The 12,864-nt window shown below is 41.4% G+C and overlaps 1 protein-coding gene across 1 annotated transcript in view; it reads left to right on the top strand.

The window, feature by feature from the left end:
* ADIPOR2 (adiponectin receptor 2) overlaps nucleotides 1-12,063 on the top strand; it is a 47,030-nt gene extending 34,967 nt beyond the window's left edge. Inside the window, exons 3-8 of the mRNA XM_074166971.1 lie at nucleotides 2,094-2,213; nucleotides 4,066-4,237; nucleotides 4,907-5,093; nucleotides 6,160-6,347; nucleotides 7,573-7,766; nucleotides 9,306-12,063. Of these exons, the coding sequence (XP_074023072.1) occupies nucleotides 2,094-2,213; nucleotides 4,066-4,237; nucleotides 4,907-5,093; nucleotides 6,160-6,347; nucleotides 7,573-7,766; nucleotides 9,306-9,437 (993 nt within the window). The 3' untranslated portion in view covers nucleotides 9,438-12,063. The remainder of the gene's footprint in view (nucleotides 1-2,093; nucleotides 2,214-4,065; nucleotides 4,238-4,906; nucleotides 5,094-6,159; nucleotides 6,348-7,572; nucleotides 7,767-9,305) is intronic.
* Nucleotides 12,064-12,864: the final 801 nt, after the last annotated feature.

The following is a 12,864-nucleotide window of genomic DNA, read 5'->3' as shown; positions in this document are numbered from 1 at the left end:
TTTATAACACTGAAAACAGAATCCTAACCAGAGAGATCCATTAGTAGAAAAAGCCAGTAAAATTGACAGTGTGGGAAATAATGTCAGTGAATGTTGTTGAGTCAGAGTGAAACCAAATTTGTTTTTTATAATTTACTTTCTGGTCCAACAGGTCACGTCCCTATTTTAGAAGGATATTAAACCCATTTACACCTTGTTGTTGCCTGATGCCTTTCTCAATAGAATTAATGGGGTAACCTAGGCGGTGAGAGTGTATTTAATACTGATCTTGTACTGATCAATACTTGTATCTATCATCTGCTATTAAATATAAAATCGTTGCCCAGACTTGCTCAGATGGAGTGTCAACTGGAATAATAAATTACGGTGAGTAGGCAGTACAAGGGACATAGATTATGTACAAAGATTCATTTAGTCAATTAAGTTATCCTAGTGTAGACAAATGTGAGGTCATACAAAGGATCTATATTATGTATGACATAAGAGTCATAGGTATTCTGGATAAGCAAAATTGGATCAATTACCCCATGGGGTGGACCTCTTCAAAAGGTGAAACTTCAGTGGCTACTGTAAGCCTCAGCTACAAAAGCAGGTATCGGCATGTCATATCTTTCTCTCAAAAAACAAAAATACTGAAGAGTCTAGGTAGCTCACTGTAGGCTGGAAGAAGTCTCCTTTTATTTTCTAAAAAATGAAAGTTTTAAGCACCTTGTTCAGTTAACTTGTTGATGGAAATAGTTAATAAGGCCTTACTCTGAGAGAGCTGTAACATGGGAAAAACGCGTAGCCAGAGCTGATCTTGGACTCAAAGTTCAGGACAGTAACCTGAACATTACTGTTTAATAATTCATAGATAAATTATGTGAGGTTATATACTAGATTCTCAGTCATTTTGGATGGCTTTATTGATAAATAATCTTGATTTTTAAAGTTGTTAACCTTGATATGGAAACAGCAAAGAGAAAAAGTGTTGTGACTTGTAATATGGAGGAGGCCAGACTCCATACAGATTGTGGGTCTTTCTTGGCTTGGTCACGAGGCGCATGGCAGCTCTCTGCGTCAAGCCTGAAGGGTACAAAAGGCTCATTCTCTCTTTTCTAGCTTTCTCAAGCTTGTTTACCTTGGAAGCTGAAGCATTGAATGGAGTCTCTGATGGGCCATGAGCATTGTAGTAAGCAAACAGGAATGTAGAACCTTTGTCCCCCCTCCCCCTGCTTTTTCCTAAATGGAAAGCTAGAGTGTATCATAATATGTAGATGATGTGATAAGTCAACATAGGGTAGAAACTTACCAAACCTTGTTCCTATGAAGTTATTAGTGATGTGTACCAGCTGAATATCTAGGATCAGAGTGGTTTTTGTGGTTTTTTTTTTTCTTTCTTCATAATTCTCTTGGTAGATCTTGGAGATAGGGATGATTCTCTTAATTTGAATTCTGCTTAAAACTGTCTGTTACTGCTTTTCTGTGATAACTTGCCTTTGTCTAACTGGCAAAACTTTCATACTACTTTCTGAAATATCTTGAAAATCAAACAAATGAGTAAAGGTCCATTACTGGATTATGAGCTGAAGAGAAGTGTCAGTTAAATGGAATAGATCTTCAGATTTGAACTAATAATTGACGTGAAACATTTATAAAAAGGTAAATGGATTCCTCTCCTTGGCTTGCTGTTTATTATCCTAAAATGCCAGATATGTTACAGAGGCATTAAGGCAGGCATAGTGACATTGAAACATAAAATAGGAAGTAATCATGCCCTAGCGGTGGGTAGGCTGCAAGTCTCAGACTCCATATCTGGGCTTTCGTGAAGCGTAACTTACAGAAGAACACAGCTTTCTTCCAAACCTGGTAAAAACAGGTGCAAAAAGGATTAAACATGTGAGTTGTTCTCAGATACCTAAGAATGTAATTTTTTTTGCTCGTTCTTTTGAATTCCTTCCTCAGTGCTGTTCAAGGAAAGAAGACTTCTCCATTTGCCAAGATCTCAAATCATAGTTTTGTATGGAAAACAATGTCATCTTGCTTTGTTCATCTTCTTACAAAGCATTTACTCTATTTTTATTTTTTTTCTCTTCCCCCCCCTCCCCCCGCAGTGTTCTGAGGATTCTAAACACAATGATGAATCACCTCAAGAAGACGAAGGGTTTATGGGTATGTCACCTCTTCTACAAGCCCACCATGCTATGGAGAGAATGGAAGAATTTGTGTGTAAGGTAAGGGCATGTGGAAACCGCTGAAGTAGTTTCCTTTTTTAGGAAGCTCTACTGGGCAACAGACTATACCTGCAGTAACTGCACTACTAATGTGAGGGAGAGCAGATACACACCATTCCTGAATGGGCATCTGTTGTTATAACTAGTAACACCACAGCTTCTCAAGATCTCAATCTGTCATAAATGCGTAAATTGTAAAGCATGGAACAATAGGGATTACAAGCAAGACTCTAAAGCTGATTATGCAACTGAGGAGTCTCTGAGACACACCTGTGAGTGCAAAGCATTAAAAAAGCCTTCTGGTTCAAGGGATTTTCATTTACAGTGTCATTTTTTCCCAGGTTTCTTCAGACTTGCAGATATTTTGCTTTTTCAGCACCATTTGCATCTGTTGTAGAATAAGATTTGTCCCTTACTTGAAAAGAAAACAAAGCTGTATTAAAACTATATCTTAAGTAAATTCATTGTAGATTTTGTAATTTCTGACTTCGGCTCAATTTTTGCTACTTTTTGGAGCCACGGGGCTCTGGCCCTCCTTTCTTGGTGAAAGAAGTGCTGCCCCTTTATACACTTGTTCCTGCTGGTTTTATGAACTATTCTTTGATGTTTTTACAGAGGGCCCCTAATTACTTAGTGGTCTTTTGTGTCGGGGTGGTTTTGTTGTTTGTGTGTGTGTTTGTTTTTTTTTTTACTATGCACGTTTTCCCCCTTTTTAAATGGTCTTTAGGTGGATTGTGTAAAATGAATTCTCTCCTGCTGTTCCTGCCTCAATTTCCTATTTTTGGTTCATGAAGTAAACCAGTTATTTTCCTGTTTAATTTATTTAAGAACCCAGTCTTTAACTGGGTTGGTTATTCTGATTAGTTTTACTTTCATGAAGGAGTGTGAAGAACTGATTTAAAAACTCTAAGCTGTTGTTGTTGAAACGGAAATAAGAATGTAGCTTTTTAAACTTAGTGTTTCAGGATTCTTCAGTCTCGCTCCTGTGTTACTAGCCAGACGACAAATCCAAGGAACACTGCAGAAACAACCCCGGTACATAAAGCAATTCCCTGATATCCCTCTGCTTGGCAGTACTGCTTCTGCTGCCAAACTGAAGACTACATGTATCTTATGTTACTGAAGCAGCGCTTAAGAACACCTGCGCACACTCTTTTTCATTTGGAACCAGCTGCAAGAATAGATGTGTGCACATACACTCTCCCTTTAAAGAAGAAATCTGATGGAATTGAGAGTCATGGATTTGTTGCCTTAACTGATCTGTCACCGTTTGTTTTGGGAATGTGGGAGAATTTTTTTCAAACCGGGATAAGGGATTGGACACTTCTTACTGACTGGACTCTTGCCACTTCATGCTTTCTGGCCCATATTAGTGCTGATGGGTAGCTTTCTGCTAGACTGCCCCAAATGCTAGCAGATATATAGTCAGATTAGCTTGTTGTTAGAAGAACAGGCTCTTACTTATTTATTTCTTGGAGAGAACTAGGTATAGGCTTCTTCAGTTAAATGGAAAGGATGATCTGTGAAAATAACAGAGCATGGAAATGAATTAAATGTCTTCCCTTCATTAGTGGTAAAAAAGCCCAATAACGTTCAGTTCAATGAAATGCTGAAGTATTTCTTTCTCTAGTGGTGCAGCTCGACTTCCTAATGATACTGTTTTGAATAGGGAACAGTGACTTAAGCATTATATTTCAAGTGTAAAGCCTTTTCCCCAGAGACATCCCATCAACCCTTTTCTTTTTACTGTACTCAAAGATTAACACTTTTACTAATACAGGTTTTCTGACTTTTGCCATACGTTGAGGGGAACTCAATTCCCTGAATTTAACTAAAATCTTCTAACTTCCAGGTATGGGAGGGCCGATGGAGAGTCATTCCCCACGACGTTCTGCCTGACTGGCTGAAGGACAACGACTACCTGTTGCACGGACACAGACCACCCATGCCTTCCTTCCGGGCTTGTTTCAAGAGTATCTTCAGAATACATACAGAGACTGGTAACATCTGGACACATCTTCTAGGTATTTTCAGTTTGCTCTAATGCTAATTGGTTATATTGCTCTCTGTCTTTGCAAGCAAGACAGAAAGGGGTGTGGGGTGGTCAGTACTATTGTTCCATTAGTAATTTGTTAAATTAACAGGTTGGTACCCCTCTCTAATTTTATCCCACCAGGGTTGGATGGGACTTCCTTAATTATGACATTCAGTACAAATTAATGAATTAAAAGTCTCCTGATCGTTAATAAATTACCAGTAGATGTTCTTTATTTTTCCCAAGTGTGTAGGTGTTAATTGAGATCACATTTCTTGCCACAGGAACACACTTAAGTTGCAGCTTGTATAAGTGGTTTCAACTTGCAAGAAGCCTTGAAGGGAAAGGGTTTCTGTGAACTCTGCCCGTCTCTTTTTAAATTTTGCAACAGATTTTTTTAATTGTCCCACTAGTTGTCAGACTTCTTGCAAAACAAGTGAAAAACCAGAGTTCACGCAAGTCTGCATTGCTTCAGTCTGAGACAGAGATGTGTTTGGAATGCCTGACTGAAGTAGGGCAGTATGTTATTCTACGTGTGTGCTCCTGGTTGTCATGCAGTTCCTATGTTTAGTGCTCCTGTATGTTAAAGTCATGCTTTTAGAAAGAAAAGCTTTCAGTATGCATGAACTTGACACCTTTCTGCCTTACTGTTTTTTAGGATGCGTTTTCTTCCTTTGTCTGGGAATCTTCTACATGTTCCGGCCAAACATGTCCTTTGTAGCACCTGTTCAGGAGAAAGTGGTTGTTGGATTGTTCTTCTTGGGAGCCATACTCTGCCTCTCCTTCTCATGGCTCTTCCACACAGTTTATTGCCACTCAGAAGGTGTTTCCCGGCTCTTCTCTAAGTAAGTGCCTACAGGACAGGGTAGGCCAAATAAGCAGGTGGGAAAACAGTGTTGGGGATTTATGCCTTGAGCCCCAGTGTAGGAGTTGTTCATTGCATGACTGCATGTACTTTGAAACAGAGTTGATCAGAGATTTGATGCAGCTTCTCCTAATTATTGTTTGTTTCGGCATGAATTTTTGTGCTGTTGATTTAGTCTTAAAAGTCCTTCATTTTCTGCTGTTTGGCAGGCATGTGCACGTGTTTTGCTGCTGTAAGTAATATACCTAGAGCTTAGTTGCAGGACTTTGAATTTTTAATGCAACTGTCACTTCCTTTCATTTCAACTATTCTGAGCAACTTTAAATCTTGCACATTGTGGAGCTGTCTTACATAAGTTTATCAAAATGTCTCGGTCCTTTGGTTTTACTACATATATTTTTGTCTGGCTGCTAAATATCTCTTATTTCCTGAGATTACTCAAACTAGGATTGTGTAATCTGCAAGACCACCTCCAAAGTAACCCAGCAGTTAAAATCCCTTACTGAAAAATTTACTCCATCGTTTGTAGGAGCATTTTGCCAGGGTGTGGTAAAAAGGAGCAATAGTAGGACTTCCTTTTCTTCACTGGTGTATAGATAAACAGCATGGTTGAAAAGTTGCAAGATTATTCCCCAGTGGTCACTTGAGCTGATGCCTAACTATGCTTGTCAGATACTAAAGTATATGTGTTGGATGTGCTCTCACAACATACTGTGTGCCCTTTTTTGTGTTCCGAGGACTCTTGGGCTGCTTTTTTCTTCATCTGAAACTTAAATCTGAGTCTCCTTCAAAAAGCTTTGGTCTAAATGCTGCTGTATATATTGCTGATGACTGTCCAAAAATGGCCTTACTTAGCTGGCTGTCAAGGTAATCTGTTACTGTGGGAGGGCATTGGTGGAAGAGTTGCTGTCAGGAAGTAAGTTGCAATGGTGAGAATAACTTCATTTTGCAGTGAGAAGTAGACAGTTGCTCTACTAAAGAGTGTTTGTTATGAGGACTTCAAGAGGTTCGCATTTCTTAACAAACTGATTTTTGTTTCCTTCTAGGCTGGATTATTCGGGCATTGCACTTCTCATAATGGGCAGCTTTGTACCGTGGCTGTACTACTCCTTCTATTGCAACCCTCAGCCTTGCTTCATCTACTTGATTGTGATTTGTGTCCTGGGCATCGCAGCCATAATTGTCTCACAATGGGACATGTTTGCAACCCCTGAATACCGGGGTGTTAGGGCAGGTAAGACCTGAAGTTAATTGTTTTGCTTCTTGACTGCCTTTCCTTCTTCCTACTTGCCAGTTGGAAAAACTTCTGGGGAAGACTTAAGAGAGCTTAATTTTATAGAGAGCTAATATTGGAGCGGGAGCTTGATGGGTTTTCCTTCAGCAGCAATTATAGCCAACTGGATGCACAGATAAGGGCTGGTGAGAGTCCTGGAAGTGCATTCCTGAAATGGACAGTAACACATGCAGTAGAAAAGGTAGTGCAAAGTATTTCTAGCTATATCTAGCAACTTTGCTCTTTCAAAAGATGACTGCTTGGTGTGTGTATGTGTATATTCCTTCTACCGTTTGTCTTGGTTTTGTAATACTAGGCTCAGACTCTAGCAAATCATTGAATGATTGAATTAATTTGAATGATTTGCCTAGATAAACACACGTTTAATACAAAGAGTCTAGTTTTTCTCTTCATGTGATCAGAAGAACAAAACCAGATTTGGTTTCACATTCTAAGGTAGGAAGGAAGAGAAAGCTTTAGGGGGCAGCTATGGAATCTGAATATAGCTGAGTTGAATAGTAATATTTCTTGTTACTTAACCTGCACATGCTCTCTACAGTAAATCTAGATTTCCTGGACAAGCTATGGGTGTACCTTCAGAGAGTTCAGCCTTCTAAACTTAAAATCTGGATGGGACATGATTATTCCCCCCCATGCACATTTTTTTTACAAGATTTCTGTACCTGCTGCTAAAAATCTAAATAAATAAACCATGTTCTCATATATGGCAGATCAGATGAGCCTCAGATGCAACTTTTCTGTTTCTTAGGACTACTTGTACAGTATTTGATAAACAATCTCTTTGTTGTCTGTCCTTGTTGCCTTAGCTCTTGAGAGATACGGTAAAGTGAGACATAGTTCGTGTAGTCTCAGTGCCCTCTACAGTCCAAGATCTGTAACTGGCTTAACCTATACATTAAAGCTGGCAGATACACATTAAATGAAGTATTTCAGTATCTGTTGAAACGTATAACTAAGTAGCTTCTAGTATATGAAGGAAGTCTGTGCATTCTTTAACTTCCTCTCCAATAAAGCGCTTCTGGGGACCTCCAGCTTCAAGAGCTGTCACCTTTCTGTTGCTTTGGCAAATACTGAGTTTTTCCGCCATAGCTCTTGTGTTTTCATTGTCTCCCTTTACCAACACTGTGTTCAAATCTGATTCTCCCACATTTTCTTTACCTCCCAGGAGTATTTCTAGGTCTGGGTCTTAGTGGGGTTATTCCCACCCTGCACTTTGTCATCTCTGAGGGGCTCCTGAAAGCAGCCACAATGGGGCAGATAGGCTGGCTGGCACTCATGGCATGCCTGTACATCACTGGTGCTGCACTATATGCTGCCCGCATCCCGGAGAGATTCTTCCCTGGCAAGTGTGACATCTGGGTGAGTCTACAGAATGACTGGATGAGGAGACCAACGTGAAAGCTGGTTCCCCTTGAGACTGGAGGATGTTGTGTCAATGTTTTCTTATTGCAAGTATCAAACTGGTGCACCAGAAGCATAGGTCTTAGGGGACCAAACAACTAGGGGCTCTCTGAGCCCGCCTTACCTGGTGCCTCTCTTGCTGAGTTATCACAAGCTGACTGGTCTGAGGTAACGCGTGTGCAAATTCACCCCAGAACATCTACTGGATAGCTTTAGTAGATGGATAAGCAACTTTGCAAACCCTTTTTTTTGTGCGTTGAGGATCCTGCAAACACATGTCTTAACCTTGCTTCTGTGCAGAATAGTGCATGGTTATGTCTCAGATATTCGGTGTTCTCTGCAATCTTCACAATGATTGGCTCCTCATCTTGTGCAGCCAGTGAATAGAATACTGGATAGAGATGGTAGTCTGTCCTGGTTTGGAGGGATCTCTGGCTCAGAAGAGGGGAAAGTGGGATGAGCAAGTGGGTGGGCAGGGGGAAAACTTGGGATGAGGGAAAGGATCACAAAGACTGTGGAGGGGAAATATAAGAGGAAGATGTAAAGAAAGAAATCGAGTGGAGCAGGAGTAGAGGTGAGAGGGAAGTGGACCTTTGGAAGGCCACTGTACTTCCACTTGGGTAGTTTAAGACCCCTAAAGAATACTAGAAGTGAGAATGAAGCCTGGATTGTTTGAGTGGCTTTTGCAGAGAGCCAGTTTGCTAGGTTTGTTTAAATGGCCAAACAAAGCCTTGTTACGATATTGAGCTAGGTTCCAAAAGCACTGTTATACCACCAGCTCTTGTCCAAGCTTCCTCTGGAGCCTGCAAATGCATGGTTGTAGAAATTTTTCAAGAGCGTTATCCATATTGGTATGGCTTCTCTCAAACAAGGGCATGCTTTGTCAGGTAGCTCCCTTGAGGTTTTCATTCTGCTGTGCTATAATCAATGGCATCCTGGGCATTCATTCCAAACATCTGGTTGTTTATAGGTTTTAAAATAATACCATTTTTTTTTCTGTTCTGTTTCTCTGTGGCAGAGAAATAAAATAAGTGTTGTGAAAATCCACTTGGTAAAACTTATGCCTGTGGCCAGAGCAGAGTTTGTACCTGTTAGGTGTATGAGAGCACCCTTTTTATCTAAAACAGCAGCATGTGTGGCTGAGGAGCTAATTTTAAAAGGGTCCTGCTTAAGCCTTTTGCCCAAAGTCTTGAAGTCATCCTTGTCCTTTCACAGAGATGTGCTATAGCATTTATGTAGCGTATTTGTTGATTGACCAGCCAGTTAAGATGACTGTGAAGGAAAAGGGTGTGTGTGTGGAGAATTTGATTATTTTGCTAATGATAGGAGAGGGATGGGCTTTTAATACACAACTTTGAGAACTTTGCAGCTTGTGGTTGGAGGTACTGCTGCTCCGTGTTACTGTGTACTTCAGCTGAATGTGTGGCTTTTTTGGAGACAGGGTAGCACTAGAGTCCAGAGTGCCCCGGCTGAACAGAAGTGTTTTCTTTTCCGCAGTTCCATTCCCATCAGCTGTTTCACGTCTTTGTAGTGGCTGGCGCTTTCGTGCACTTCCATGGGGTCTCGAACCTCCAGGAGTTCCGTTTCACGGTCGGAGGAGGCTGCACAGAGGAAGATGGGATGCAGTAAAAAACAGCCTTCAGCCCAAGATCGTAACCAAAACAGCACCGCGAGCGCGGTTGAAGCATACAAGCTAGCAAAATGAATACCTAAGAAGAATCCAAGTTTCAGCTGATGGGGCGTGGAGCTTCATGGGGGATTCTGACTAACCAATATAAATCCTATACCTCAAGCAATGGAATGAATCAATTTGAAGACCAGGAAATTCTGAAACCCTAATTTATTCTTGGGATCTACAGATTGAGCTACAGAGGACCCTTTCCAAATCGGCTTCTGTTCAATGCCATATTTATTTGTAGAAGTGGGGAGGGATAGCTTAGCAGTTTCCTTTTTTTTTTAAAAAGAAAAAAAAAAACCAAGGTTAAATTTATATCCTCTTGGAGGGTCTGGGAGTTGATTTTAGATGCTCTTTTGGGAGAAAAAACAAATTGTAAATAAGATTTCTAACTTTCTGTTTAAATAAAATTTATATAAATGTTTTAAACAATGGGTGGGGGGGAAAAGGGTTTTTGTAAAGAATGCAACATGCAAGTACCACACACTGTTTCAATTTTGCACAAAATAAATGATTGCAGGAGGACCAGGTAAAATTCCCAGGAGTGAAGCATGTTGGCCCTGTAGATTTTCCTGGTGGCCAGCATGCCCTGGGCAATGCAGGGTCCTGGCCAGCACTTGGAGTAGGTTCAGTACGTGTACAAAAGGGTTGTGAAGGCTGGATTAATCATGTTGTCATCCAGGTCACAGTGTTAGCAAGTTTATTTACCCAAGGAACTGGAAAGATAGATCTGTGTCCTGCCTCAGTGTGTGGGACGGCTGCCTTCCAAGCTTGCGTGGCCTGTATAGTTTCGGATAGTGGATCTTACAGTAAGTTTGTTTTTCTCATCGTATGAATTGGAGCATGATGGGATAACTGCACATGAAACGGGAAACAGTCCGACTCCATCAGTGCCTGCCTATACCCAGAGGCTCCCGTTGAGTAGATGGTTGCCGTTTGCAGGCCTGCCCTGTTTTGTTTGAACAAATGATGGTAACGCACTTGTCAAAAGATAGTTGAGCATGTGAGGGGAAACAGAGGTGGGGTTAAGATGGACTGGAAAGAGGAAGCTGTGTGCTCCAGGGCTTGGAGTTAACAGTTACTGCAGACCTCAAGCACATTACCTTCTCATGTGTCAGGCTCCATATGCCAAGGGAGTTTGCAGGTTTTTCTTTTTAAGAGGAAAAATCCACAATCAGCCCAATGCAGTTCCTTTTTTTTTTTTTTTTCTTTTCCTTAGGTCTGCTTCCCATCTGTGCTTTAGCAATGGGACTGCTGGTATTTCTTAAACCTGAAACTAAGAGTTCAGTTGAATTGCTGTGGAGCAGACGCACCTCCTATAAAAGGGGAGGCGTATATCCCTCTCTTGTGTAATTGATGTAGCTTGATCTTTGGAGCCCAGTCAGAAGCTAGACTGAAGGAGAATCCTTGGAGTCGTAGATGAAACTTGAACATTTTGTTTGTTATGGCACAGGTATTGCTTGGAGTGTTTAGTTGGAAATTTAGAGCAATTACCTCTCTCACAGATGAGTTAAACAGCTCATAAAATGCTGTATTTCACAAGAAAGGAAGGTAAAGGGTGGATTTTTTGTTTTGGGATTTTTTTAAGACTCCTGCAAGTGTGAATTTTCATCCTTCAAGAGAAAAATGTGGATTGCAAAGATCTTCCCATACCCTGGATGTCACGGAGTGTGTTTTGGGGGGGTTTCTTTGCCTAAGGGAGTCAAGTAGAAGCAGAACACCTTCCAAAAGTTGACTGGATATTAAGGCTTCACCTCTCGAATGGAGTCTTTGTAAAGCCTCTGAGAGCAAGGTCAGCTGCAGAAAGTGGTGCCGCAGCAGAGGCTGCGAGCCGAGAGGGATGTGTTCTCAGTAGGATCGCTACACTGGATGCCTGTAGGGCCAGAAGTTATCACAGGTCTGTGTGGTACTAAAATGAAGTAAAGAGCAGTATTAACTTGGATGTAAGGGCTAATAGCACTGGCATCCTGGACAAAGAGGTGGAGTTGCCTGGCAGGGAGTATAGTGGTGTGTGAGAGAAGTGTGGTACATACATATCAGAATCGGAGTTGTCTGTAGGGAGCTTTGGGATACCTCTGTAACAGTACCAGCAGGAGTGGCAGTCTCCATCCTGGAACATCCCACCTTCGCTCCTTGAAGGGTGATTGTAACCTGGTCCTACACAGCACAGAACTTACTACAAAAACACAGTACTCCACCTGCTATTCTTAACCCAGTCAGTCTCTCCGTTCGAGAACTTTGTGTTCCAATAAAAACAACCTAGCTGTGCACTTTTCTGTAGCTCTTGCTGAGAACTCTTCCCAGGTTGGCACCTGAATGCCTTACTCTCAGCAGTCAAGAGGCTTGCTTGCTCTGTGTGCAGGTTATTGCCATAGAATAGTTAGGACCTACAGCTTCTTTCCTTCCCCATTAAATAGTGGCCTTGTTCAGTATATTTCTTTTTAAAAATTGCTTACTGTTGAAAGCAATGAAGCACATTCTGGGGTTTTGATGGTTGGGGACTCTGGTGATGGTTCCATATAAGATGGGATCTTATTACTTGCTGTATTCTTAACTTCTGCTAATAAAAGAACCAAATGGAATATTGTCTAGTTTGGGTCTCTCTGTGCTGTGCGTGAAGTTTGAAAGAGTCACTCTCCCTTTCTTCCTTCCCGACGCTTCATAGGTAAAAGACTTCTGCTGGTGTGGAAACCAACCGGATGCCTAAAGGCTTGTGTATGTACAGTTGAACCGCTGCTTGCTGTATGCCTTCTCGAGCAAAAGCTGGTGGGTGGGAGTTTGTCCTACTGAAACATTAGTTCTGCTGTGTGTCACCTCTTGATGTCTGTAATTCACATCAAGTTTGTGCCTGATCTTGCAGTAAGGTTTAAATATTGTTTAACATGTATAAATGTTGCAGCAGATAAAGGCGTCCATGGACCATGCTGCCTCTTAGTGCTTATCTCGAGGGAAATTTGTTTTTCTAAAATCTAGACTTTTATTCAATTCCCACTGGAGTTGCCAGTCGTAGTGCAGGGCAGATAGTGGTGTGGGGGAAGGAGGTGTTATTGGGTGTGTCTGGTGCCACCACTTCATGAAACTGCTTGTCATAAGAATTCCCCTGACATAAAATAATTCTGAACTTGCAGAGAATGAAAAGCCTGGGACAACGTTTATCCTGTCCCACGACTGCTTGTTTTTGACCTCTGCCATATTTTAAAAGTAACTTGAGGAGCAAGTGGGATGGATTGGTGTTACTGCTAAGTTTCATCTTTTGTTTTGGAAAGCTTAGCTGAACCCACTCTGTAGAGTGAGGGCATAAAGCTGCAGGTCAGTTTTGGGGCTGGCTGGCCTTTGTCAGGTCTCTCTCTCCATCCCCCAAGCCTCCATCCAAACCTAGGC

Source organism: Numenius arquata, chromosome 2, assembly GCF_964106895.1.
Source record: "Numenius arquata chromosome 2, bNumArq3.hap1.1, whole genome shotgun sequence".
Lineage (NCBI taxonomy): Eukaryota > Metazoa > Chordata > Aves > Charadriiformes > Scolopacidae > Numenius > Numenius arquata.
This window is presented reverse-complemented; position numbering and strand designations above follow the sequence as displayed.